We start from the raw sequence: 27,788 nt of genomic DNA on the forward strand, positions 1-27,788 counted from the left end.
AGGCTATTACACGGTATTTTACGTGTTTGATTAGAAGTATTTATTTCATCTATCACGATTTTGGCATCACACATACACACACAAAAAAAAAACTCCCAACATCTCTAACTAAATGATGACTAATGAGATAAATTTTATGGCCATGAGTGCAATTTTAACTAGTCTGTTTTTATTTTCGTCATGGAAGACGTACTACTTTTCACACGGTGTGCGTGGCCAAAAATATTCCCACATCGTTTTTACGAATTCGTCTGGGTTGTTTTGTGTGTGTGTGCGAACGATATTGTCTTCGCTCATTGTACGCACACTTCGTATTTTCAGTAATTGTCTTAAATAATTCAGCATGTGTCGATGGTTTTCAAAGGCGGCCAAATCGAATTTGCAAACAATTGTTTCAACCTTTTGGAAAACATTTGTCCATTCATACACTCATTGTCAGTCAGCACACTCTGGAAATTGGCTAATATTTGGGACACAATTTAAGCGCTTACATTGTACAGTCCAACAATTCGATTTTTGTAAAAAATATCACACCCACCGCGTCCAATTGAATTACCATAAATCACGTTCAGAAATCTTCAACAGCGGCCAAGGGCATGCGGAATTCAGTGTGTCTTCAATTTATTAATTTATGACCAAAGGAAATTATATCACTGAACTTGAATGTAAATCATATTCAAAAATTTAGTAGATGCGTAATTTGGTCCGCATTGTGGGTTTCCCGATTTGTATAACCCAGCGCGGTCGATTGAAATGTCAGACTCATTACATTTCATTTCCATACAAAGCAACACCTGATATCAGATCGCGTCAACATTTTCACTGAATCATTCAATTTGCACTTTTTTCAGTCCCATTGCTTCGGTTGCGTAATCCGTCATTTCAAGTTCAAAGATCATGATTCATTCAATGCATAACATTCAACGGGGCATGCCGAACGCCATCTACTGCTAAATAGGAAAATTAAAATTGGAAGCTCGTCACGTTTCAATAAAAAAAATTGCTCGGGTTGTGTGAAGCTATATGTTTCTTAAGCATTATTGGTGAAGCATAAAAATGCGATAAATCTCATCATTGAAATCAAAACACACTTTCCGATAAAAAATGTGTGCGTAAAAGTAAAAATAAAATTTAAAAAAAAAAATAATATAAACAAAAATGTATGGCATGTACAAGATTAGATTTGTCAGACGAAAGTAAACATGGGATTTAATGTACCGTGAATCACTAGAGACCAACCTCTAATTATACCACAATTGCCAATGCTCATTGTAATAACAATTAAAAAGAGGAGCACTTGATCTATGCCACAATGTGTCCAAACACAACATAATACAATTTTCAAACTGAAGCTACTATTCGACCACAATTTGATATTCATTACTAATTTATTTTTGTAAGGACTGTTGGACATTGCATAATATGTTCATGCGGCATGAGTTTAAATCATACAAAAATATTTAATTTTGTTTTGAATGCAGACAGTCAAAAGTGATTTGTTTATTTTTTAAACACATCGAAGTGAACATGTATATACTCCAATTTGCATTGAATTTTGTAAAGTGAATTTTATTTTATCTCTTAACACCTGCCAAGCGCAAAGCAATTTCGATGATTGCAATTAAAATGGAATTTATACATTTTATTTGTTTTTGAACGCTGTATGTCTGTGCGAAAAGTGGTTAATTTATTTTTTAAAAGACACGGTATTTGACGTGATGTGGATTACATCAAATAGTATTTTGGGCTAATGAAAATAATGAACAGTGATCAGCCCAGTCTTGGCACACTGATGATATGATGTAATCTTAAATGCAACAACAACTTTCCAGATCTTTTACGATTACATGGATGAAGCATGCAAATATATTTTCTTCGTGCTTCAAATCGATGGTGAATCAAAATAGTTTGCATTCCATGAAATTGTTTTAAATTGCACACAAACTCTGTCTTTCTCTATAAGTTCCCACGGCAAATGTTGCAAGTAACAGAGCAAATTGTAAATTGATTGTTACATTCTTGATTTCTGAATCACCGATTTTTGCATTTTAAATTTTCTAATATTTTATAATTATGTACTATTAATATCAAATTATTCTTTGTCAATAAGCATTTTCCCAAAGTATTTCTTTTTGAATAATATATAATGGGCTGAAAGGTCTATAAGAAATTGCAATCATCATTATTTCTTGTAAGTTTGTATTAAAAAACAGATGCAAATAATACTCAATTAAGTAGATGAAAAATTGAAGTTAATGTGTTGTTTGAATTCGTCGAAGATACTATCCCAAAATTGAGTTCGTTCACGGTGTGAATAATATTTCACAATAACACCATAGTAATTAATCAGTTTTCTGAACTCGAGTGGCTCGTTCCTAGAAATCGAAGTGCTAATTCAAACATGAATTTCATCAACAATAGTATTTTATTAGAGTTTTTTATGAATCCTCTGCTCTTTTCATCCATTTCACCGACTTTGTAAAAGTTTTCTATGAGTTTTGAATGGAGTAATAAATATGCCAGCTGTTGGTGAAATTGTGTTCTTGGAAAAAAAAAGCCCCCGTTTTGTAATTATGAACCAACATTTACTACTTAAAATCAACCAATCAATGATTTATAAGGTTCGCATTTGGTTGAAAACTCTTCATAATAAAACACATCGGTTTTTAATTTTCAACATTTTAAATGTTTTTAATTAACATTCTTAGCCTATTAACAATTTAATTCTTAATCGCTAGTCTTATCTAATCTCTTATAAGAGACGAATTAAAATATTTTCACAAATCATTCAAATTGAAATCATATACTTGTTATTACTTGACTTTTTAATCGACTTCTTCAACAGTCGGACCATTCCGGGATTGATAGTTGTTGTTGCCGGCCTGTTGACCACAGCTACTTGCTCCGCCAGTATGAATTTTCGTCATGATTGGTGAACAAATTTTGCTGATTTCTTGCATTTTGTGTTCAAATTCGTCCTTTTCGGCCAATCCATTGGTATCAAGCCATTTGATTGTTTCCTCGCAGCAATTGCGTGCTTTTGTTTTTTCTTCTTCGCTTAATTTATCGCCGGCTTGCTCGATTGCTTGTTTCACACTGAACACATAGCCTTCAAGACTATTTCTGGCGGTGATCTTTTCACGTTGTTTCTCATCTTCTTCGCGATATCGTTCGGCTTCGGCCAACATTCGATCGATTTCTGATTGTGATAGGCGACCTTTGTTATTTTTAATGGTGATATTCTTTGATTTTCCGGTGCTCATTTCCTTTGCTGTTACATTAAGAATACCATTTGCATCCAAATCGAATGTCACCTCAACTTTTGGAACGCCACGTGGTGCTGGTGGTATGCCGGTCAATTCAAAGCTACCCAATACGTTGTTGTCTTTCGTCATTGCTCGCTCACCTTCAAACACCTGAACTGAAACGCCTGGCTGATTGTCAGCGTAAGTGGTGAATGTTTGTGTTTGTTTGCATGGAATACGAGCATTTCGTTCGATGAGTTTGGTCATCACACCGCCAGCTGTCTCGATACCAAGTGAAAGTGGTGTCACATCGACCAATAGCACGTCTTGAATCTTACTGTCTTTGCTGCCGGTGAGAATGGCTGCTTGAACTGCTGCTCCATAAGCGACGGCTTCATCGGGGTTGATGGAGAGATTCAATTGTTTGCCGTTGAAGAAGTTCTGCAATAATGATTGAACCTTTGGAATACGAGTCGATCCACCGACCAAAACAATTTCATCGATTTTCGATTTATCCAATTTGGCATCGGCCAGTGCTTTCTCCACGGGTTGAAGTGTAGCTCGGAATAAATCGGCGCACAGTTCCTCGAAACGGGCTCGAGATATTTTCGTATAGTAATCAACACCTTCGAATAAAGCATCGATTTCGATGGTGGCCTCAGTACTTGCCGATAGTGTTCGTTTGGCTCGTTCGGCAGCTGTTCGTAAACGTCGCAATGCACGTGGATTTGTTGTAAGATCCTTTTTGTATTTGCGTTTAAATTCATCGGCGAAATGAGTTACCAATCGATTGTCAAAGTCCTCTCCACCCAAATGTGTATCGCCGGCTGTTGAACGCACTTCGAATAATGAACCGTCGTCGATCGTTAGAACTGACACATCAAATGTACCGCCGCCCAAATCGAAAATAAGTACGTTCTTTTCACTCTTCAAATTCTTATCCAATCCATAGGCTAATGCAGCCGCCGTTGGTTCGTTGATGATACGGAGCACGTTCAAACCGGCAATCACACCGGCATCCTTTGTTGCTTCACGCTGTGCATTGTTGAAATATGCCGGAACGGTTATGACAGCGTCCGTGATAGTCTCGCCCAAATATGCTTCGGCCGTTTCCTTCATTTTTACCAGAACCATCGAACTAATTTCTTCTGGTGCGAATCGTTTACGCTCTCCTTTAAATTCGGCCACGAGTTTTGGTTTTCCATTCTCACTTACTACGGTGAATGGCCAATGTTTGAGATCGTCTTGAATTTTAGCGTCGTCGTATTTGCGGCCAATCAATCGTTTTGCATCGAAGATGGTATTTTTCGGATTCATTGCGACTTGATTTTTGGCCGCATCGCCAATCAAACGTTCCGTATCGGTGAATGCGACATAGCTTGGTGTTGTTCGGTTGCCTTGATCGTTTGCAATAATTTCCACTTTTCCGTGTTGAAATACTCCAACGCACGAATAAGTTGTTCCCAAATCAATTCCAATAGCAGGCATTTTTAATTGATTTTTTTTACTTTCAACTTTTCTCAATTTAAATAAATTATTCACTTTTCAACTCTGGTAAATTACTCTTTATCTTTAAACTTTTGCTTTGAAATTCACTGGATGAATATTCTTCGCTTCTATCTTTTACTTTGTTGTTCTTGCTTTGCTTGTAGTTTTATGACTGACTACGCTGTGTACGCTGCACGGCATTTATACTGTTTTCAAGTTTTCTAGAAAATTCACCGTAGAAACGTTCGAATGTTGTAGAGTTTCACGAACCATCTCGAGTGTTCTATTTGTTTCGCGTTGCGTTCAACGAATATACAAGACACATTTGGAAGGTTCGATTTATACAAAACCTTACACATATTAATTGAATGAAAATTCAGTTGATAGGTTTTCTGGAAAGCTCGTGAAACATTTCAAATGTTCGAGCAAATAATACTCTTTTTATGTGATTCAATGGTAAATATACAGCAATGGTTATAAGCATTAACAAGAAACTTAAAACTTCTTCAATTAGGTTGAAACATTAAATTATTCATAATTGGAAATGTTAACATTCAAGTAGGAATTTCTACTTGTCTTCGCATAAATAAATAAATAACTGTTTTCAACAAATTCATATAATTCATTTATAGTCAAAATCCCTGTCTCGAGAATAGTTTAGGCTCAAACAATGTCGATCAATTGATATCAGTCAGTATCAAATTCGTATTCAAATAAAACCAAATACACTTTTGAAAATATTTTTCACTATTTCGTGGTGAAGGTTAACAAGTTCACAGAGAGTCCGTATCACTGTTTCAAAAGTTCTCGAATGGCTTGGGCAAATTTAAATATATTTGCGTATAAACGCCGCGTCTGAACGCAATCGAGAATTTATCTCATTTCAGGAATTTTACTTTCGGTAAATTATCCGGTATCCAGACGTCGCAGTAGACCTTGCAAGTCATGCGTTGTGAATCATCCAATTAGCTAAATTCATTACTACTTTGTATATATCAAATCGTACCTGGAAGTCTATAGACTCTATTTTTATGAAGCACCGACATTAATTAAATACATCAAAAAAATTCTCTTGAGTTTTATTTCATTTGAACTGGATGAATTGTGCTAAATCAGTGGAAATGAAAACTCTATCCATTTTTCTTTACATTTTAAAGATCAAGCTTGCTGCTAACAAATTTCAAGTGACCAAAAGTGCGTTTAAGAGAAGGTTACATTAAGCAAAATATTTTTTTTTGAAAAGTATAGAATTGCTAGTATTTTTAATTCTTTTAATTAAATGAGCATCGCGAAAAAGCCCAAATGGTGTTAAATAAATCGAAAGTCATCATCGAGTCACTTAGGTTCGAATATGTTAAAATTTAATATGAATTTAAAGTATTTTCGTTATTGCAAAATGTATGCATATATAGTATAGATTGCTTGTCACGCGTCGCGCCATTTTTAGTTTTATTAGCAACAAACCATAAACATGTGATATTTACATCTAAACTCTGATGAGTATGCTCAACAAGATTTGCATGAGTAAACAATATATTTTGACATAACGTAATTTCGCTATATTTCAATGTTTGTAAATTTCAATTTATGGGTCATGTAACACACTTATAAGTTCATTAAGAACTTTCTTCTCCAAACTGGTATTCTATCTATTAATTTCCCACTCCGGCACGCTTTCGGATGGTTGAAATATTGGTACAACATATAAAGCTGTGAGTTCTGTTTGAAATTTCAGTATAGTTACAGCCGGCATTACAGCCAGATTAATATTTTCGAAGTCAATTCATATAAAAAATGAAATTCACCACATTTTTTGCACGTTGCCTATTCATAGTTTTGTTCGGTAATAATTTACTTGCGGTTCGTTTATTTTCTGTTTGTTTTTTATGTTTGTACAAATATTCTTGATTTAGAGCAAGATAATGACAGTCATTTCCTTTAATTTCACGTCATTACTTTTATTTTGAAATTTTAAATTACATTCACTAACCAAATTGAACGTTGATAAATCTAACTTAATTTTAAATCAAAAAATTTGAACAGACCTTGAAAGTTCAAACGCGAAAAAGATATCTGTAAAGTTTGTCATACTAAATGAATTGAATAATTACAAACGAGTAGAACCATATGTTTGTTTATAATAGTTTTGCAGAGTCACTTAATAAGTGGTTTGCAAATATAAATATGTCACATGTATGATAAGTGTGTTTTACAGATTTATATTTTCAAATAATAAGTATGAATTTTGAATTTGGTCTAGTTTCTTTTATAATTTTTTATGCGTCGAAAGTTTTTGCAGTGAAAAGTTTTGTGTCTGGCAACAACGTCCCGAGTGTTTTTCGTAATTATACATATCCCGCTGCTCGACGTGATGAGAGTGTTGTCGATGATTTTCATGGAACGAAAGTTTTGGACCCATATCGATGGCTCGAAAATCCCGATTCTGATGAAACAAAGCAATTTATCAATGCTGAAAATGAAATATCTCGCTTGTTTTTGGAAAGTAACGATATATGGCCAAAAATTAAGAAGAAATTAACTAATTTTTGGAACTATCCAAAATACACTGCACCAGTACGGCATGGAAATTATTACTATTTCTATCAAAATTCGGGCCTTCAAGATCAAGAGTTCGTAAATACAATGTTTGATCAAAAATGTGATATTTATTAAAATAGTTTTATTCGTTTGCAGTGTTTTGTATAGACAGAGTTCATTGACTGATGACCCAATTCTATTTTTGGATCCAAATACATTCTCAACCGATGGCACAATTTCATTACAAACTGTGGATTTCTCCAACGATGGCAATTTATTTGCATATGGTGTCAGCGAATCAGGTTCAGATTGGATAAAGATCAAAGTTCGCAATATTGAAAGCGGTGAAGATTTTAAAGATTGTTTGGAACAAGTGAAATTTCCATCGATTGCATGGACACGTGACAACAAAGGCTTTTTCTATAATGTGAATTTTTGCCACTTTTCCTCTGAAGTACTGCTGATTGATCATTGACGAATTATTTCTTACAGCGTTTCAATCAAGAAGGAAAAATCGACGGTTCTGAAACTGAAATGAACCAAAATCAAAAATTATATTATCATCGCATCGGGGAGCCACAAGAAAAAGACTTACTTGTTGTTGAGTTTCCAGAAAATCCATCATGGACAGTGTAAAATGTTAATTCTGATTACGAATACTTGGAATTTTTCAATTTTTTTCTCTTCAAAACAGCAACGCAGAAATAAGCCACTGTGGAAAGTACTTAATTGTAACGAGTACCATTACAACAAGTGATAATTTGGTATTTTTTGCTGACTTAGAGCAGAATGGCCCGATAAATGGAAAAATTTCACTCATACCAATAATTACGAAGTTTGAGGCTGATTTTATTGTAGATTGCTTAATTTAATTTCTAATGAAAGTTTTTATTCTCATATTATTCCATTGAATGCGTTGATTTCAGTATGTAACCAACACTGGATCAAAGATGGTGTTCCATACGAATAAGAATGCGCCAAATTTCCGACTTATTACAATCGATCTCAACAACTATGCGGAGGAAAATTGGAGTACTCTTATTGAGGTTTATAATCAATATAAAATTTTCTTAATTTAAAGTTTTTCATTAAATTTTTATCATTCTGAAAGCACAGGAGCATCAAAAAGATGTACTAAATGCGGCTTATTGTGTAGATGGAGATAAAATCGTCATCGAATATTTTCGCGACGTTAAGGTATACTCTCGTGATGTTTTCTCTACTAATTTACCGTTTGCAGGCAGTCCCACTTGATTTACGTGTGATCTTTTATGCGAATCATATGTCAAATTCTTGAAAATACTATGCATCCATTTCATTGATTTATTCCATCTACCCACAGAGTGTGCTACAAGTACATTCCCTTGAAACGGGCCGATTGATTCGAACATTGCCGCTTGAAATCGGTGAAGTTGTTGGTATTAGTGGAGATAAAAAGCACTCGGAAATCTTTTATCAGTTGGTGTCGTTCTTAACGCCTACCGTAATCTATCGATATGATTTCTCAAAACCACACATCGAACCTTCTGTATTTCGTGAAGTAAAGATGAATTTAAAGGGATTCGACAAAAATAACTTCAAAGTAGAACAAATATTTTACCCCAGTCGTGATGGCACCAAAATCCCAATGTTCATTGTTCAAAAGAAAACTATATCAAAAGGTCCGAAGGCAGTTTTATTGCATGGATATGGTGGTTTCAATATTTCATTGTTGCCAACATTCAGTGAACTTATATTGTACTTCATCGATGCATTTAATGGCATGTTTGCAATGCCAAATATTCGTGGTGGTGGAGAATATGGAAGCTCTTGGTATGACAGTGGCCGTTTACTCAATAAACAAAATGGATTTGATGATTTCCAAGCAGCTGCCCAGTATTTGATCGATCACAAATACACGGAAGCCAAGAAGATAGCCATTCAAGGTGGTTCAAATGGTGGATTACTTATCGGTGCCTGCATCAATCAACGACCAGAGCTATTTGGTGCGGCTGTAGCTCAAGTAGGCGTGATGGATATGTTACGTTTTCACCAATTCACGATTGGCCATGCATGGATTTCTGACTATGGCAATCCGGAAGAAAAGGTTCATTTCGATAATCTGTATAAATTCTCACCAGTACACAATGTACATTCACCGAACAGCACCGACAACCAATACCCATCAACATTGATTTTGACTGCCGATCATGATGATCGCGTCAGTCCATTGCATTCGCTGAAATTTGCTGCTGCTTTACAGCATGCTGTTAAAGACAATGAATTTCAAAAGAATCCAATCTTATTGAGAGTCTACAGCAAGGCTGGACATGGTGGTGGTAAACCCACCACAAAGATAATTGAAGAGTCCACCGATATTCTAACGTTTTTGTATCAAGCTCTTCAAATCAGTACTGATCATTAGGTATTATGGTGCGGCTAAGAGGTTTTCGCTGCTTTATATATTTATATTTTTCAGTAATCTTTATTAATATTTATTAAAAGGAAAGTACTCTGAAGGGTAGAATTCAATATATTTATTAACATGTTTTATTTGGTAATTTTAATGCATTGACATTAACAGTAACAGTTTCGAAATAAATTGCAAAGAATTTCGGAAATGTGCTACAAATCACTAGAATGTACAATAACATTTTAGAAAGTATTTGAAAATAAATTCTTTGTGTCTCAGTGTCTCTAGCCTTCATTTTTGTACTATAGGAAGGAGACAGGAAATGCGGCTTTTACAAAGCACTATTTGTAGTTTTTATGAATTCATAACATTTTTTTTGTTATTCACTTCATCAACCAGATCCTAAAGAGCGATAAAGCAAATCTAATAAAATAAATAAAGCAAAAAAATCAAATCACCAAATATGCCACTTTTGTTTTGTGTACTAAAACAAATTTCTTTGGGTTAATAAATTAAATATTTCTCTGAATGATTCATACTGAATCGATTCGAAGTTGAAAAATGAAAATCGCAATGTTTGTTATAAAAAATGTGTTTTAATTTCTTTGAAAAAAAATAAATAAATATTAAAATGTAGGTCGAAGCTTTGTCTTCTTCTTGTTTGTAATTGAAATCAATACAAATCAATCCACATTAAATAAAATCAAAATGAATCCTATAAATCGGTGTCTAGGTCTACCCCCTAACTCAATAAGAAGAACATTATTATTGATAAGATAAGGTTTGTTAACACAACCATTTGGCATACATTCGAACACTTTTTTTCGAATTCTCTCTCTAATACTTCACATGACGGAACAATATAAAAGTGTGCATTAAAGCCAAAACATTTTAGTTATTTTACAGGTCGCTCGTTGACAAGATAGGAAAAAAATGAAACACTTCACGTTGCTTGCATTGTGTTTAATCACAGTTTTGGCTGGTAATTAGTTATTATCGATTATTGAAAGTTTTCTTCAATTCGAAGTTCAATTGTTTTGTTTTTCTAAATTATATTTTTTTTTTTCAGAAAAAGTTAATACGCTTAGCGTGGGTAAAAATCGTAACTTAATCGAAACCTCAATTAAATACCCAGATGCAAGACGAGACGAAAGTATCGTCGAAGATTTACATGGAACGAAAGTTGCCGACCCATATCGATGGCTCGAAGATCCATTCTCGGAAGAGACAAAACAGTTTGTAAATGCTGAAAATGAAATATCACAATCATTTTTAAATAATAGTGATAAATGGAAAAAAATCAATACAAACTTAACCACACTATGGAACTATCCCAAATACTTTGTTCCAACGCGACACGGAAAATACTATTTTTCATTTAGAAATACTGGTCTACAAAATCAAAAGTAATAATAAACGATCAACAAAATAATTTTTAAATCCATTGACCGACTCCATTTGGCAATTAATTTCAGCGTGCTGTATAAACAAAACTCATTGGATGATGAGCCGACAGTATTTTTAGATCCAAACGCATTCTCATCTGACGGCACGATTTCTTTGCAACAGCATGCTTTTTCCAAAGACGGCAATCTACTAGCATATGGTGTCAGTGAATCGGGTTCAGATTGGATTAAAATCAAAATCCGTAACGTTCAAACTGGCGAAGATTATTCTGAACTTTTGGAAAGAGTAAAGTTCACATCGTTGGAATGGACACATGACAATAAAGGATTTTTCTATAATGTAAATTCAGATCAGTACAAAAAAATGTTCCACACATAAATGCACAACGTTTATTTGTTATTTGCAGCGATATGATCAAAACGGTGATGGTTCTGAAACGGATACGAATAAGAACCAAAAATTATATTATCATCGTGTTGTTGATGTACAAGGAGAGGATGTTCTTGTTGTCGAATTCACGGAAAATCCGGATCGGCTGATGTGAGTAAATTAAAATATATATATTTTGTATTTTTTTCAATAATTTTGTTGCTCAAAATTCAGAATAGCCACTGTTAGCTCATGCGGCAAATATTTGATTGTGATGCAGAATTATGGTAATCAGAATTCATTGCATTTCGCTGACTTAGAGAAGACCGGACCCATCGTTGGCAAGATTTTACTTACGTCAATAGTAACGAAACTCGAAGCTAGTTATGAAGTAAGATTTTCATTTCAAAATATATCGTTTCATATATCGCCAAAGTAATAACACGTTTTATTTAGTATATTACCAATACCGGATCTAAAGTAGTATTCCGTACAAATATCAAAGCACCAAATTATCGTATTGTCGTAATCGATTTCAATCACTACACTGAAGATAATTGGACTACGCTTGTTGAAGTAAGATTTTGATATTTAAACCTTATCTAACTAAACTAAACTTACAAAAAGAAAATGAAAAATAATTTGAAAAATAATTAAACCCATTTAAAGGAAGACTCAAGAGATGTGTTACAATGGGCAAAACATGTTGATAAGGATAAACTTGTGATTTCATATCTTCAAGATGTAAAGGTATGTGTTTATTGCTTATAAAACATCGACAACATTTTGCAATATAAATACAATTTCAGGATACTTTACAAGTACATTCTCTCGAAACTGGAAAATTGTTACGTAAATTCTCTCTTGAAATTGGAACTGTAGTTGGTTTCAGTGGAAATAAAAAGTACTCCGAAGTCTTTTACCAATTGGAGTCATTTTTGATGCCTGGAACTATCTATCGTTATGATTTTTCGAATCCCGATGCTGAACCAACCGTTTTTATTGAAAACAAATTAAATTTGAATGGATTCGATAAGAAAAACTTTAAAGTCGAACAGGTGTTCTATCCAAGCCATGATGGTACCAAAATCCCAATGTTCATTGTTCAAAAGAAAACTGCATCAAAAACCAAACCAGTTTTATTGTATGCATACGGTGGATTCCATATTTCAATCCAACCAGAATTCAAGGTGCCATTTTTATTTTTTGTCAATGCATTTGATGGCATTTTGGCCGTAGCAAATATCCGTGGTGGGTCTGAATACGGGCAAAAGTGGCATGATGCTGGTCGATTGTTAAACAAACAAAATGTATTCGATGATTTCCAAGCGGCTGCAGAATATTTAGTTGCGCAGAAGTATACGATAAATAAGAAAATTGGCATTTATGGCCGTTCAAATGGTGGATTGCTGATTGGAGCTTGTATCAATCAACGACCGGATTTATTTGGTGCGGCTGTAGCTCAAGTGGGCGTGATGGATATGTTGCGTTTTCATAAATTTACCATTGGCCATACATGGATTTCTGACTATGGCAATCCAGACGAAAAGGTTCATTTCGATAATCTGTATAAATTCTCGCCGTTACATAATGTTCATGTGCCAAATAGCAGTGTTAGCCAATATCCACCAACAATCATTTTAACGGGCGACCATGATGACAGAGTAAGCCCATTACACTCGTTGAAACTCACCGCTACGCTACAATATGCAGTGAAAAATAATAAATTCCAAAACAATCCAATCTTACTTCGTGTATACAGCAAGGCTGGACATGGATCGGGCAAACCTATCGCAAAACGAATCGAAGAAGAGACCGATATTTATACGTTTTTGTACGAATCGCTTCAAATTGAAACTAACTTTTAGTTTCGTTTCGACACACAATATGTAGACATATGTTAAAAGGACAGTTATTATCATATAGAATTTGAGCAGTTTGAAAATAAATATACATATATTATGAACAAGAAATGCGTAGTACTTAAAACCGATAATAAGATGATACCATTGAAAGTAATTGTTTCGTCATCTTTTCTGCTTCCAAACGCACCACATGCCTGGCGCTATTGTGAATAGGTATTGTGCATGCACAATGATACGTTTCACATAATGTTTGGGCTCTATGCATGCATGATTACTGTCTACCGCTATGCTAAATGTCAAAACTAATAATAGAGAGATTTCTGCGCATGTGCCATTATTGGAATATTACAGTGTATTTTGACATAAGCATGAGCCACATTCATATATTTTCGTATGTGGCCTCGATGTAATGTTCAAAAGTCCTATTCAAACATTCACGTCGACATGTTTCAGCTGTTTCATTCACATCAAATCAACTCCTCAATTTACACGAAAATACTCACATTTTAATTTCATACAACGAGAATAAGGGAACTGTTTGGTGTTCATGATAAGTAATTTGTTTAATAAACACCGCATATTGTTTTGTCGACATTCAATTAAGAAGGAGAGTTCTTGTGCTACAGTGTTTGTTCAATTGACGACTTCAATTTCGATTTGATATTATAAATACGTCATTCAATTTAATGCGGACGTGTTTTGGCGACACAATATTGATATTATCTTTTCAAATATCGACCAGTGTGGGATTCATACCATATGTGAATATGTGAATGCAATACACATTAAACGAAACGAATCAAAATCAATTAGTGGAAATTTTGTTGAAATAAATGTTCAAGCGATTAATAAAAAAACGGCATACACTGTGTATGTGTGTATGAAAGTATTCAGACTGACTAAATGTAGTGCTAATGTCTGTCGTATGCCTGCGACTGACGACAGTTTAAAAATAGACTTCATTGCAGCCATACCGTTTTTCATGGTGCAGTTATCGATATTCTTTCCTCTGTTCGATGTCAAAAATCAAAAATAAAAAAGAAAACTCTCTGAACAACTAAACTAAGTGTAACTAAAAACAAAACAAAAAAATACATTGTGAAACTATGAACAATTTAGAAATACCAACGAACAAAACACCATTATTGGGTGTGGATTCATCACAGTCGTTGAATACATCACCATCGTGTTCGACATTTTTACCCGAAGAAGATGCATCCACTTGCCCTCTATTACCGAACACACCGTCACCGCCGCCGCAAATGAACTTCAACGATCCACTTACGCCAAATATTCTTAATGAAAATTGCTCACAACCCGGAACCGATGATTTTGTCAACGATAATCCAAGAGCAGCCGACAGGGTATACTTACTTTAAAATTACTATTCCATTATTGAAGAATGCTATCCATTCTTTCGATTATTTTTCCATTACACCCATTACATCCATTTCAAAAAATCACAATATCAATATCTATTTAGTATGTAAGAAAGTAGTAAGGGTTTGATCATACACATATACACACATAAATTAAAAACAATTTGCAAATGAATTGAACGAAGCTGGGTTAGCAAACACTTTGCTCACAAAAATTGAGATTTGGTAGTAGTAGTAGTAGCAGAGCAGAGCAACGAAGGAATCATCGTTGGATACACACTATCGCATAAACGTTGCATCGACAACATGGCTCGGCTAATGCTGCCGCTCATTAAATGAATATCCTCCTCGGCCGTCTCCCGTAGTTTACTCCGTCTAAGAGTAATTTACGTGTGTGAGTAAGTGTCGTTTGGTTCCATTCATTGTAGACCGATTGATATATTAATGGTGATATTTTTTTTCATTCCATTCTTTTTTTTTAAATTGAAATAGGTAGTGGCCTTGGCACCAAGTGCTATTCTATAGTAAGTATTTCGTTTTTGTTTTTCTTCCACAGCAGAACGCGATTCTCAACACTACTACCAAATCTCAAATTAAAGCAATGTTGTTGCAAATGTGTGACGATTATTTTGCTCTTAGACTATACATATTTGATTTTCATTATATGTTTCCATTACTTCCATTACGTTCCATTACATATTGATTAATTCCCATTATTTCCATTCTTTTCTTTGTGATTAACCCTAGGCAGCCGAAGAAGACACAAGTTCATGTTCCGGCAGCTCTGGATGCATTGATGGGCAAGTCGTTGCTGGTACTACGACCGTTTTTAATCCAAACGTTTATCAACATTTTGGCAAAAATGACGAAGTTATTCCAGAAAGTGAGACACAATTACATGCCCATTTAAATTTACCGGACAGCAAAGACGTGCCATCATTTGTTTATTGGAACTGGAAACTCATTCGAAAATGTTCGTTTTTCTTTTTTGTTGCCGGTGTCGTTGCGATTGCGGCCACCGTTGTTTCAATGATTTATTTATTGCCAAAAACATGCAATCCAAAGTAAGTATCGGTTCCATTTCTCTCTCTCTCTCTCTCTCTCTCTCTCTCTCTCTCTCTCTCTCTCTCTCTCTCTTCATACGTGTTTGAAGTCACGTTATTCAATCGTTTTGTTTTGACTATGTGATTAAAAAGTGTAACAAAATATTTCAGATTTCAGTATAAAATGATTTTGAAATGAAATATGATATATTTTTTTAAATATTTGATTCGATTCAATTTAACAAAAATTGAATACATTTTTCTTTTCGCAGAACCGTTTGGTACGAAGGAAGTGTTTTTTATGAGATTCATCCGACTCGGTTCCCTGATTCAAATGTTGATGGTTTTGGTGATTTACGCGGTCTGGCTGATCGTGTTGATTACTTAACAAAACTCGGCGTTGTTGGTGTTCGTTTGAATTCAATTTTTCCAATGAAAAATTCACCAAATCATTTTCAAAACATAACCTCGCTATTTGAAATCGATGATGTACTTGGCAATCATACCGACATGATAAATTTGATTCGAATATTTCACAAGAATAATCTTTCGCTTGTTCTTGATTTGCCAATTTATCCGTTTATGACAAAGCTTGATCCCGTCACAACCACAATTGAAGAGAGCACAAAACATCCGATGATCATCGAACAAGGTGCATTGCGTGTTTCAAGAGCACCGCTTGAAACAAACAAGCTTATTTGTGCGCTTAAAATGTGGATAGAATGTGGTGTCGATGGTTTTTACATAAAGGGCTTGGAAAACATGTATGAGGATCCATTGCTTTTGCCAAACATTCGTGCATGGAAAGCGGTCATTGGTGACAATCGAATTTTAATGGTAAACAATCAATTACTTGAGAATGTGAAACAACCACTAGCTGAAGAAATTGTACGACATGTCGATTTGGTTGATATTTTCATCGATGTTACGAATAGTACGCAGCAAATTGCAAAACAAATCAATCAACATTTGAATGGAGTTTTAAAACCAGGTAATGATGCGGCTTTCATTCAATGGTCGATTGGCGGTGTTTCAGAGCATGAAACACAAAAATCATACGAACTAACAACAAACGGAACTTTGGCTGCTACACTCATGTCCTTAATGTTACCTGGTACTCCGAACGTTTATCATGGCGATGGAAACAATGAAGGAAAATCTCAGCAACAGTTCAGCAAAGCAATAGATTCACAACAATGGCATTCGTCACCCCAAACTAATACTGAAAACGGTTTAAACAATTCAAGTCGAATTAATCCTGACGATCTTGACACAATTACCAGAATGATTACTCTGCGCGACATTTCACCATCCATTCACTTAAATAAATATAAGAAGAAAGATAAATACGAATCAAATACATCGGCAATGTATCATGAAAATGGGAATATATTAATTTTAGTGAGGTGGTATCCACGACGAAACACATTTGCATCAATATCTAATTTTGGCATTACAAATATTACCATGGATCTAACAAATTTCTTTTACAGCGGTCAAATAATGATCGGTGGTGAAGCACACGAAAAAATCTATTTCGATCGATTCGAAATTGGGCCCAGCAAAACGATTGTTATTAAAATTGATAAGTAATTCGGTGTGATAGCGATTTAAATAATAAAATAACGGTATAGTTTGCGAATAATACGGTTCAAGCTAGATTGAACAATGCCAAGAGAGAATAATGTTTCGTAGTTTTTAACACATCATTCACAGAATTTATTTGCATATTTTACAAATGGTAAAAAATTTGATATTTTAGTCGATTTATTTCAATATGACTAAGATGTTACCGTTACACTAAATGTAGACATTTCTAAAATAAAATTTATTTAGCATTGAATGCCAAATTAATTATGATGTGAATTTTAATAATTGCATTTTAAATTCTTTTTCTTTTCTATTCAACCATGTTTACTTTTTCAGCAAGTTTTCAATTGAAAAAGAACGTGTAAGTACTTACAGCTTGTTGACATCTGATATTGTAGGCATTTTGCATAAGAAATGAAAATAAATGCTTTATACTCGAAAAAAATTCAGACCCAGCAATAATTCGATATAACTTTTTTTAATACATTTTTTTTATTTGAATATTATTGATTATCAATTTGAAGAAAAGTATGGAAAGTTCTGAATTAATAAAATTATTCAAATGTACATGCCTTGGCCACAACTATTCCGGCAAACTGTGATAAATAAGATTATTCATTTTTCTTTGTCGTCACATAGACAATGTTTTAAATTGAATGGTATGACAAATTGATAATCATGCGATATCTATTGGTGAGATCTAAAAGAACGCAAGTGTGTTCGACTTTGTCGCAATAAAGGAATGTATGTTTTGCGCCAAGTAAATTTTGAAAAAAGAGAGTATGAATTACGGCTGAATCAGTTATTGGAAAAGGAATGCATGTTTCGCACCAGATAAATTTCGAAAAAAGAGAGTATGTATTTCGGCTGAATCAGTTGTTGGGAAAGGGATGCATGTTTCAGTTTTGTTGGTTTGGATAAAAGAACGTAAGTGTCTTTGTTCTGGAAGTGGGCTTTGGTGGATCCTTAGGATCATCAGAACCGCTCCCAGTTCTGGAAGTGGACCCTCAGGATAGGCCAGGGCATTGTCAAACCATAGTCTGGTCCATCCTGAGGATCCACCAAAACCCACTTCCAGAACTGGGAGCGTTCTGATGATCCTGAGGATCCATTGAAGCCCAGTTCCAGAAAAATCATCGTTAAACATGCATCCCTTTTTTAACAACTGATTCAGAATCACTTACTTTCCTTTTGCAAAATTTATTTGGTGCGAAACATACTTTCCTTTTAGTAAGACAGAATTGGCAAAACACATACATTCCTTTTCCAAAATTTATAGCGAAAAAAAAACATACGTTCTTTTAGATCTCACCCATAGATATGGTTTTTGTGTCAACGTGGATTTATTTTAAACCGACTCTTTTCACCAAATCCTTAACCTTATTCACATAATCTTGTTTTGCCTTTTCTTGATTGGTGCCTTTTTTGTGGTTCCTATACGGAAAAAGTTTTATGAAATGACTAAATCTATCGATTTAAATGAAATACCCACCATGCATCCCATTCGGCGGCTCCTTTCGATTGTGGACGAGCAGTTTTACAATCACCAACTGTAGCCTGCATACGTAGTGCATATAATTCATAACGATCACCATCGGATATTTTATTCAAATAAATTGCATTATGTTGTGCTTTTTTGAATAAATCTTGCAAGTTGTACTGTTCAATTGAATTAAAGAAATAGATATGAAAATGATTTCAAATTATTATAGACTAATGCTTACCATGTAACTTGTGTTCATTGGTTTTTTTGCCATGACCTTAGAAGCCGACTCTTGCGATGCTTTCGCTTGACCATGTCCCTTCAAAATTGGTGTGGTTTCCGAAATAGGCGCTGGTGAATTTGACTCAATTTGGTTTGAAGATGTTGGTGTATAAGATTGAGAAGTGGCAGCAATTTGGGGAGATTGTTCTTCTTGCGTTTGTGACACTTCAGGTTTGCTTAATTCAGTACTGGGAGTAATTGGATTAGTTACACGTTTGTCAATTTTACTCGCCATTTCTTTAACTGAAGGTGATTTCCTTGCCGGTGTGGTTTCATAAGAACTACTTTGTTGATTGTTTTCTCCTTTTAAACGTGCCTCATATTGCTTTGCCAACTCTCTTACATTGGCGGAGCTTATCTAAGTTATTTGCAGAATTAAAAAAAAAGTACTACCAAACTAAATAAAAGCCTACCTCAGAAATTAGGATGCCAACAAAAAACAACACGAAGAACTTACTGCCAAACATTTTGTCACTTATTAAAAGATTCTGAAAAACGAGCTTACTTAGAGTTTTAACAGATAATGACTTCGTTTTATATACGCTGTTGGAAAGGTTTTATTCAAATTCAATGAAATTTTATAAAACACATTTCAATATTGTGACACATGTCACATTTGATAACATTTTCAGACGAAGATTCCAATATAATTCTAGTTGTAATTATTACTTTCGATTTGATGGAAATATAAGATATTTATGACGCATTTACATTTGTTGCCACTAACTGTGTTTGATCGCTGTCATATTTAATTAGAAAGAACGATGAGCAAATTGGGTACTTACTTTCTTAGTAAAGTGGCGTTGAAAACGACAAAAAAATCCAGATGTGCCGTAATAGATACTTACTTGTTGCTAACTATAGTTTTATATCGTCATATCACAAATGTAAATGAAAAGTCATGATTATCATGAGTACGTTTTTTTATGAATTTATTATTCAGAACAAATTAAAATTCAATTACAAGAAAAGTATAAAACTAAAGAAACATGGATTTAGTCTTGAATTGTTTTCGATTTCATTTGTTTAAATCTGGCAATTTTGTGTTTTGAACATCAAATGCTTGAGGATTGGCGTATGTATGCAATTGAGCGAGTTTTATCGATAAAAAAAATAAATGAAAAAAAATTAGCCTTATAATCGTATATCAGTTGGTTTTTTTTTGTCAGAAATTTACAGTGAATAGATTGTGGCTACACAATCGCTCTTCGTATATACACAAGTAGCGCCTGCTATAGCTGTAGTCGCGATCTATTCACTCGAAATTTAAAATAAAAAAAAAAGTGGGAAAAAATAAATTTGCAATTTTGCAAATGGCAAATGACCAAAAAGTAAATACAACTTTACAAAATATGTGTGTTTCACTTGAGGGTTCAATTTATCGCTCTGCCTATCTCTAATAAATTTGTTTTTAATTTTGTCGATGTTTTTTTTTTTTGTTCGTACGAATTCAGCCCCGCATACGATATATTTATATATAATTTAGATTTGTTATACAACAATTTTTCGTTTATTTAAGCTTAAATTCTAACATAATTATTTCGAAATATTTGCGAACAGTAAAAAAGAATTAGAAACACGGTGTGAAAACATAATATATAATATATGTTTTCGATATATCTTAAATTCTAAAATCGCGATTAATCCAACTAAACGTTCAAATCTAAAATAATTTATAAACATAAAGTTGTAAATTCCTGTGAAGCCGTGTCGGTGTTTGAACTAAACAATATACGTAATATTTAACATTCTAACATCAGAATTTCTAATTACGTCTCGTATTTTATCCTCAACTAAAAAAAAACATATTCATTCTCTACATTTTCGTACAAAGTTAAAGCGAACACAATTCGAACTGTCGATTCGATTGTGTGTGCGTATGAAAACAAACTAAGCATTTGTAAGTCTCATCGCTTTAAAATACATCTTATAAAATTAAACAATGTGTCCATAGTCATTTAGCCATCCTCAATTTTTTATAGAAAGTGTATCTCGCTTATTTTCTACGTAGAAAGGCACATCTTCTATTTTTCAATTGTTTTTTTTGTTTGTTTTTGAATTAAATACAAAGTAAAACGACTTTTCTTATTAAATTTACTAGCTCATTTTTTTAAAACTGGAAATGAATTTACTTTTGCAAATTCAACATATGTTCAATTATCAAGTATACATTTCATTTTTGTTGTTTGCACATTTCATGCTTGTTTCAAGTTCGGTTGTGAACTAAAACTTTTATGTTTCATGGCTGGATCCATGACGTAGTTATTTTCCATGACAGAAGGCGTTGGTAATGGTGGTAATTTATCGTTCGGATGACGATGGCTGATCGATGTTTTTTGCCGCGATTTATGCAATTGTGTGGTGCTTAGGCCCGAAACGGGATATTTACCTTTTGATGATTGTAATGTATTTTGCTTAAAATTCGATGATGGGTGTTTTGGCATCACGAATGCTGTTTGCTTCAATAGTGAACGATCGTTACACAAAGCTGAAATCAGTGGCAAATCGAAATGTTTGCTGTGCTCACGCAGGATATTTATATCGATTGCTGTTGATGGCGGTATTGATGTTGAGTTTGTTACACTTTTGATTGGCTCATTTGTTACAAATTTCATTGATGCATTCGTTCGCGGCAAAGTTGTCGTAATCGGTTGAGTTGAAAGCCGTGATTTCTGAATCATCGCTAAAATTGAAATGAAATGTTCATGTGAAAAGTGCAAAATTACGAAAAAAAGGGGGGTTATATTAAAAAATTAAATCTGCTTACGCGTTGGTATATTGACTGATTGTTCTTCGATGGGTGGCGGCATCGGGGGTTTTATTGATTTCTTGTGATATGGTGGAGGCGGAGGAGGTAGTCGTTTGGCTTTTGGCAGTGTTTCGATGGAATTCAAAATGTTGTCGTCCGATTTCGAACGTGAAAACATTGTTGCGGTTGCCATTGGTCTGGGTCTCAATGGTATTGGCGGTGGTGCATCATATGATGAGCATAAACTAGCTATTGATGGACTATATAATGGTGAATAAGCGCCAGATGGCAATTGTACATATGTATCGGATAGATTTTGTGTTGAAGCATAATGCGAATGCGTTGAATATGCCATCGATAAATATGGAGTGCTGCGGTAAATTGCATGACCTTTGCATGCATCCCATGTGCCGTGATTTGTATGAATGAAATACGGCGGCGGAATAGCAGCTGGATTTTGAGCCATTGCTGCTATAATTGAGCCTTGCTTTGCATCCAAATACTCTTGTTGACTGATGGCTGGATCTTGTAACGGATAAATGACATAATCGCAACTGTTTTTTTCGGAAAATAAAAAAAGAACAATAAAACAATATGTTAGTGTAAATCATATGTTTTTCGTTAAATATGATTATCATTAATGATGATTCATCATACTACATTCAAAAGAAAATTACAAATCCTTACCTGTCATACAATTGTTTTTGGTACAATTCAATTTGTGATTGAGCCAATTGACTTGTATAAACCGTTGCGAGTTGAGCAGGTTGCGGTGGTGGTGGCGGAGGTTGACGAGGCAATGTTGGTGGTGGTGGAATGTATTGTCTAGTTGGTTTAATAACTGGTAAAAGAACACAAGCACGTGGTGTTTGTGTTGCTGTTTTCACATCTGGATACGGTGATGAAATGTTTGACAAATGATTTTTATGAACATTGCCTATGTTATATGGGCCGACTGGTATCCCAATCGAAGTGGCCAAGAGATTTTGTGATGCGGAATGTGGTACTTGTGGAATGACAGGCGGTGGAATGGTTGGTGCTGCATAGCTGGGTTTCAATTGATTCTCACCAACCAAACTGGTGTGCGCTTTCAAAATATTGATTTGAGGCCGAGTTGTAATGAATCGTGCGGCTGCCTCTTCTGGTTGACTTGTTTGCGATGACATCACTGACGATGAATTGGTCGATAGATTCGACGTTGAATTCATAAGAACTCGACTTGATTGCTGTGGATATGGCGGTGGATCACGTGCATGCATCGCAGGTACTTCATCATGATGTTTTTCCACAACCTTTGTTGCAACGGGTGTGATTTTATGATGAGCACTATATGGTGGAGGTGGCATTGATCGATTTTTATTGATCATTCCGGAAAACACTCGATGCGCATTACTATCAATACGAACCGGTGGCGGTGGTGGATTTGACGATAACAAATCAACATCAAATGTATCATCGGATGGTGCGGTGTCTTCGTGACCAGGCAAGAAACTTTCACCCTCTTTCAATGGCAATGGCATCGTTACATAGTCACAGTCCGAGTCTAAAGTATTGCTAACAGTTTTACGTGATGGATACGAACCACGGCCAACAATTAAATCCGTTAACTCTTCCGCACTCAGTAATGTTTTCTTATCCGTTGGATCACTGCCATCACCACGAAATGATGTTGAACTAACATTCGAATCGGACCGCATTCGAAAATCATTTGCACTGCTCTCTTTTCTTGACTGATTAAAATTTCCATCAACTGAATCAACATTCAGCGTTGACTCGTTGATTTCACTTTTCGGTTGAAAACTGCCATAATATGAACTCTCATGACTTTCTGATTCGGCAAGCTCAGATGATTGTCCCGTCAATTCGCTATTGCTCATTGTATATACGCCACTTGTTTCAGTCGGTGCTGGATTGTTTAATGTATAAACACCAGAAATATCTTCTTCATCAATTGCATTATTACCATAAGCCACATCTACCGATGTTGTCGTCGATTCGCTTATTGCTGAATTTTGGGCTGTATGACTGAAGCCCAATTCCATGCTGCTTGATGTTGATGGTCTTCTTCGTGAAGCGGTCGTACTTGACACTTGTTGTGGACTATTTTCCGTTGCAACAACAATTGTTGAACACGTTGATGAACATTGTGAGCCAATGTTGTGCTGTGAATTTGGCGAATCTGATTCAGATAAATCGTGTTTACGTTCTGGTTGCTCTGGCGTTGATTCATTGCTGGCCGATCGTGCAATTTGTCGTGTTGACAAACGTTTTATTGATTCATCAAGTTCTTTCATTGACATCCGGCTCACCGACGATGTTTGTCGGCTAACGCTCGGTTTGTCCAGTAAATGTGCAAGTGCCAAACTTTCCGTTGATGGTGCCGCAATATTTGCGGCTGGCGGTGTATTTATCATAATTTCCAATTCATCTTCCGAATGTACACGATCGCTTACAATACCTGATGTTGTATTCGAACTGGTGCTTGATATCACCGAAATTCGTTGATCGCCTTTATTTTTGTATGGTAAATTCAATGCTCTCGAATACATGTCACACACATGCATCGAACTACATTCTTCCTCTTCGCGGCGTATGGCATCGTTCAGTCTCGTTGCAATTTTCATTGAAAACTGATGTGTCTCCTTACACAATGAAAACAATTTTTTATTCTTAATATCGGAACTTGAATACAATATGGTTTTATGTTCGCCGTATTTAATTTCAAACTTTTTCCGTTCGAAACATAATTTGCTGATGTTTGGCCAGAGAAAATTGGCCGTTTGAAAATTTTCGCCAAATATTTTGATACCCTTTGCATATACAACAAACCATATTGATCCGGGTCCCGTTTCATTTTTAGTCAATTTCATTTTGAATATATGCGCATTGATCGCATCGTTTAGTGCACATGATTCTTTAATATAATTGGTTTCAGCATCAGCACGTGACATGCCACGATACTCCTTATGGCACGAATACAAAGCTGTTGCTCCCCATGTCGTTCGTAAATTACTTGGTACATAATCGTCTAATTTAAAATAGTCATCGTTTGTTTCGTTGGGACAATCGCCAAAATCGGCTTGTAACGCAAGCGCTCCAAGCAATATTAAAGATTGTTCCGAACATTCTTTTGGAATTTCTTGATTAACTGTGTTCGACTTTAGTTGCAGGTAATAGTTGTGACGTGATGTTTCGTCTCGTAACATTAATGGGCTTTCGATGTAAAACTGCACTCGAAAGTGAAACTCTAGCAACGGTCGACCATTTGCATCCAGACCCTACACACATTTTTGAAGAGAAATTTATTTTCGTTAATTAATTAGTAAACAATAATCAAAGATAAAAATCATCACGATTGACAAAGCCAAACTAATTATGACTTACGTGTGTGTGGGATGAGCGCCAACTTTTTGGACCATATTTCGATAATTTGCTTTCGGGATCGGCGAATAGATATTCGCCATCTACAAGAAGAAAAAAATATGACAAAAAAAGAAATCAATTTGTTAATGGACATAATATAAATTGATTGTGGCTTCAATTTTAATCGTCACAAAGTTGAAAAATGAAATAAACGGTAAAACGATTAAAACTTGAAATAACTTAAAATGGAATAATGAAGCAATAAATGTAAATTATATTGATGGAATAATAGGAAACAATTGAGGCAATTGATCTTATAACGGTATACCATTAAAATACATATTCATTTTAAGATGTATAAAAAAAAATTAATGTTAATTTCTGTCATTTCACTCAACGAAATTCTTTTTCTTTAAATGTCGGTGCCCGAAATGCTGGCCAAAACGGCGATTATCATTTCGAAAAGACATTTCATCGAATCAAAAATAAATATTTCTTCAAAATGTCGTTGATATATACAATTTTAAGCTGTGCCATGTTTCTTTCATTTATATCCATGTTTATAGCGTCTGAAGTAAACCGATTAGCTTTCAGCTTCGGGGCAATTTTCAACAGATAAAAAAAATTGTAGATGTAAATTAAAATGATCCATCTTAACGATTCGAAATTGCAGTGACTGCTTATCTCTTGCATCCGCCTTGGCAAGCCATCGTCCGATCGTTTTATGAAACAAATATAAGAATGTTATTTCCAGAATAATTCTGTTTATTCCCATTTTTTTCCGTATGTAAAATAGTGTGTATTAAATCAAAAAAAAAACGAAAGAAAAAGAGAGAAAGAAGGAAAAATTCCATACATAAAGTTAAATGAAGTGAATAAATCGAATTCCTCAGTCGTCCGAAATGAATACCTGCACGAAATCATCGTATGCATCAGTAGAAAAAAAATGAAATGGAGGAAATGAGTGGAGAGAAGAAAAAACACACACACACACACCACAGGCTGGAAGAAAAGACTGAAAGCGGCTCGACGCAGAATGAAAAAAAAAAAAAAAACTGAAGCAAAAACAACAACACTAATGCCAAAATAATAATAAAATGAAAACGAGCTTAAGTTTGTGTCAGCTACCTGAATTACTAAACACGCGTCTTTCATTTTAATGCATTCATGCTTAATACATCTCTTGTTTTTTTTTATTCGTGCATACATACAATATATGTTTTATGTGCGCGTTTTCTCAAGTTAAGCGCACAACAAAGTGAATATAATGAGTGGGCCTGTTCATATGATACGTGTAATTTTTTTTCTTCGTGCCGCACTCTTCCATCGCTCGTTGGCAGCAAATGTTTGTGTGTGTCTGTGTTTTTTTAAACATTTATTCGAATGCAGTTTAAACCATCGCTAACTTTTTATTTGTCGCTTTATGTGTAGAACAGAACGCATTCGTCGTATAAAACGACATTGACGTTGATTATATGCTCTTCTTTCAATTTTTTTCGTGTTCAAGTTCTCTCGTTGCTGTTGTTGTTATATGCACAAGAAAATATCATTTTTCTTTATGATCGTAGGATGAATATTGATTGAATTGGTCTGTGTTATATACATGTATTTGTTCAATGTTATTGCGCAATACACATACATACAGTTTTATTCTTTCGTTTGCTTTCAGCGTCTTTCAATATATTGTGGCAGCTCTCCGTCTCATTCCCTTTTTTCATAGCCTTTTGAGTTTCGTTTCAATGTGTTCTTGTGATATTGTTAATAAACTTTGCATGTTTCATTTAATCTTTTTTTCCAGAGGAAAAAAACTGTGGTCAAGTGAAAAATGTCGATTTTTTCTCATTTCTGAATTGTTTTTTTTTCATCAAGAGAATATTTATTGATTTCAATTTTATTTTATTTTGTTGTTGTGATTCGCTTTTACCAAAAAAAATGACTCCCATTTATGCACATATCAAAATGGTTATTTGGCACGCAAAATTCATAAAAACGATGGAGTGTCGGAGTATCGTCATAGTTGGTCATTTGAATATAAATAGCACTTGAAATAAGCTTTAAACGACTATATACTTTGAGTGCACACTGCACAGTCACTCAATATCTCTTGCTCAATCTAAAAAAGCATCAAATACGAAAAAAATTCGATCGCGCCCAAGTATGACCGGGCAAACAAGAGCGTCAAAAATTTCGATTGAAAAAAAAGAAGGCCTGACACAACGAATAAGAGAGATCATTTTTAAATGTTATATACAAAGAATGTATAGATTAAAATACCAGGTCAAATGTATTTTGATCATCTAACTCGCGTGATTAAAATGGCGTTTGCATGCATTTTTAAAATATTATTTTATTTTTCAATCGTTGTTTGTCCCATTTCCACTGCTTGTGTGTCTATTTCGAAAATTGTTTACACGTTTGATGATTGTTCTCTTGTGTACGCGCACTTACACAAACATACTTTAGAATTTGTTTGATTGATTCCCTTTCAGTGCTTTATTTTTTTCTTCTTGTTATTCGACGATTTCCATGTCGTTTTGGTTTGAATCAAAAAAATGACAGGCCATTCAATTATAGTTGCTCTGTTCATGTTAGTTG

General features: G+C 34.6%; 6 protein-coding genes across 8 annotated transcripts in view; 3 read left to right on the forward strand and 3 right to left on the reverse strand.

The window, feature by feature from the left end:
• Positions 1–2,684: 2,684 nt before the first annotated feature.
• LOC116341448 (major heat shock 70 kDa protein Ab-like) lies at positions 2,685–4,895 on the reverse strand. Its single transcript, XM_031768557.1, has one exon. The coding sequence runs from the start codon at positions 4,731–4,733 to the stop codon at positions 2,826–2,828; it is 1,908 nt and encodes a 635-aa protein (XP_031624417.1). The 5' UTR covers positions 4,734–4,895; the 3' UTR covers positions 2,685–2,825.
• A 1,567-nt stretch (positions 4,896–6,462) lies between these two features.
• LOC116341446 (prolyl endopeptidase-like) lies at positions 6,463–10,127 on the forward strand. 2 transcript variants are annotated; one of them, XM_031768555.1, is made up of 8 exons: positions 6,463–6,576; positions 7,024–7,363; positions 7,428–7,698; positions 7,764–7,903; positions 7,966–8,125; positions 8,198–8,317; positions 8,388–8,468; positions 8,614–10,127. In XM_031768555.1, exons 1-8 carry the CDS (start codon positions 6,528–6,530, stop codon positions 9,673–9,675), a joined length of 2,223 nt encoding a protein of 740 aa, XP_031624415.1. In that variant the 5' UTR covers positions 6,463–6,527; the 3' UTR covers positions 9,676–10,127. The 2 variants fall into 2 exon arrangements, with proteins under 2 accessions (XP_031624415.1, XP_031624414.1); XM_031768554.1 differs by having other exon boundaries at positions 6,487–6,576; positions 6,994–7,363.
• A 398-nt stretch (positions 10,128–10,525) lies between these two features.
• Positions 10,526–13,412, forward strand: LOC116341447 (prolyl endopeptidase-like). The gene is made up of 8 exons (XM_031768556.1): positions 10,526–10,645; positions 10,733–11,069; positions 11,139–11,409; positions 11,477–11,610; positions 11,674–11,830; positions 11,896–12,015; positions 12,109–12,189; positions 12,249–13,412. Exons 1-8 carry the CDS (start codon positions 10,597–10,599, stop codon positions 13,305–13,307), a joined length of 2,208 nt encoding a protein of 735 aa, XP_031624416.1. The 5' UTR covers positions 10,526–10,596; the 3' UTR covers positions 13,308–13,412.
• A 256-nt stretch (positions 13,413–13,668) lies between these two features.
• On the forward strand, positions 13,669–17,598 carry LOC116341449 (4F2 cell-surface antigen heavy chain-like). Its single transcript, XM_031768558.1, has 3 exons — positions 13,669–14,668; positions 15,431–15,747; positions 15,999–17,598. The coding sequence occupies exons 1-3, from the start codon at positions 14,411–14,413 to the stop codon at positions 17,317–17,319; spliced, it is 1,896 nt and encodes a 631-aa protein (XP_031624418.1). The 5' UTR covers positions 13,669–14,410; the 3' UTR covers positions 17,320–17,598.
• Positions 17,599–18,359: 761 nt separating this feature from the next.
• Positions 18,360–19,626, reverse strand: LOC116340691. Its single transcript, XM_031767309.1, has 4 exons — positions 19,495–19,626; positions 19,041–19,439; positions 18,809–18,975; positions 18,360–18,750 (listed from the first exon to the last, which is right to left on the reverse strand). Exons 1-4 carry the CDS (start codon positions 19,546–19,548, stop codon positions 18,660–18,662), a joined length of 711 nt encoding a protein of 236 aa, XP_031623169.1. The 5' UTR covers positions 19,549–19,626; the 3' UTR covers positions 18,360–18,659.
• A 370-nt stretch (positions 19,627–19,996) lies between these two features.
• The window catches only part of LOC116340689 (protein expanded), a 29,914-nt gene continuing 22,122 nt past the window's right edge, over positions 19,997–27,788 (reverse strand). For both annotated transcript variants that reach the window (XM_031767307.1, XM_031767306.1), the window contains 4 exons: positions 25,215–25,294; positions 22,518–25,108; positions 21,849–22,384; positions 19,997–21,764 (listed from right to left, as the gene is read on the reverse strand). In XM_031767307.1, coding sequence (XP_031623167.1) covers positions 21,277–21,764; positions 21,849–22,384; positions 22,518–25,108; positions 25,215–25,294 — 3,695 coding nt within the window. In that variant the 3' untranslated portion in view covers positions 19,997–21,276. The remainder of the gene's footprint in view (positions 21,765–21,848; positions 22,385–22,517; positions 25,109–25,214; positions 25,295–27,788) is intronic.

This window comes from Contarinia nasturtii, unplaced genomic scaffold (genome assembly GCF_009176525.2).
Source record: "Contarinia nasturtii isolate CC-2019 unplaced genomic scaffold, AAFC_CNas_1.1 Cnas_scaffold_695, whole genome shotgun sequence".
Classification (NCBI taxonomy): domain Eukaryota; kingdom Metazoa; phylum Arthropoda; class Insecta; order Diptera; family Cecidomyiidae; genus Contarinia; species Contarinia nasturtii.

Bases quoted from the DNA above. Each gene is read 5' to 3' on its own strand.
- LOC116340691 (XM_031767309.1), bottom strand. From the start codon at position 19,548: ATGTTTGGCAGTAAGTTCTTCGTGTTGTTTTTTGTTGGCATCCTAATT. The intron at 19,440-19,494 runs GTAGGCTTTTAT...CAAATAACTTAG, and splicing joins TTGGCATCCTAATTTCTGAG to ATAAGCTCCGCCAATGTAAG. The intron at 18,751-18,808 runs GTGGGTATTTCA...TTTTCCGTATAG, and splicing joins GCCGCCGAATGGGATGCATG to GAACCACAAAAAAGGCACCA.
- LOC116341447 (XM_031768556.1), top strand. From the start codon at position 10,597: ATGAAACACTTCACGTTGCTTGCATTGTGTTTAATCACAGTTTTGGCT. The intron at 12,016-12,108 runs GTAAGATTTTGA...ACCCATTTAAAG, and splicing joins ATTGGACTACGCTTGTTGAA to GAAGACTCAAGAGATGTGTT. The intron at 12,190-12,248 runs GTATGTGTTTAT...ATACAATTTCAG, and splicing joins CATATCTTCAAGATGTAAAG to GATACTTTACAAGTACATTC.
- LOC116341449 (XM_031768558.1), top strand. From the start codon at position 14,411: ATGAACAATTTAGAAATACCAACGAACAAAACACCATTATTGGGTGTG. The intron at 14,669-15,430 runs GTATACTTACTT...GATTAACCCTAG, and splicing joins ATCCAAGAGCAGCCGACAGG to GCAGCCGAAGAAGACACAAG. The intron at 15,748-15,998 runs GTAAGTATCGGT...TTCTTTTCGCAG, and splicing joins CCAAAAACATGCAATCCAAA to AACCGTTTGGTACGAAGGAA.
- LOC116341448 (XM_031768557.1), bottom strand. From the start codon at position 4,733: ATGCCTGCTATTGGAATTGATTTGGGAACAACTTATTCGTGCGTTGGA.
- LOC116341446 (XM_031768554.1), top strand. From the start codon at position 6,528: ATGAAATTCACCACATTTTTTGCACGTTGCCTATTCATAGTTTTGTTC. The intron at 6,577-6,993 runs GTAATAATTTAC...AATTTGGTCTAG, and splicing joins CCTATTCATAGTTTTGTTCG to TTTCTTTTATAATTTTTTAT. The intron at 7,904-7,965 runs GTAAAATGTTAA...TCTTCAAAACAG, and splicing joins GAAAATCCATCATGGACAGT to CAACGCAGAAATAAGCCACT.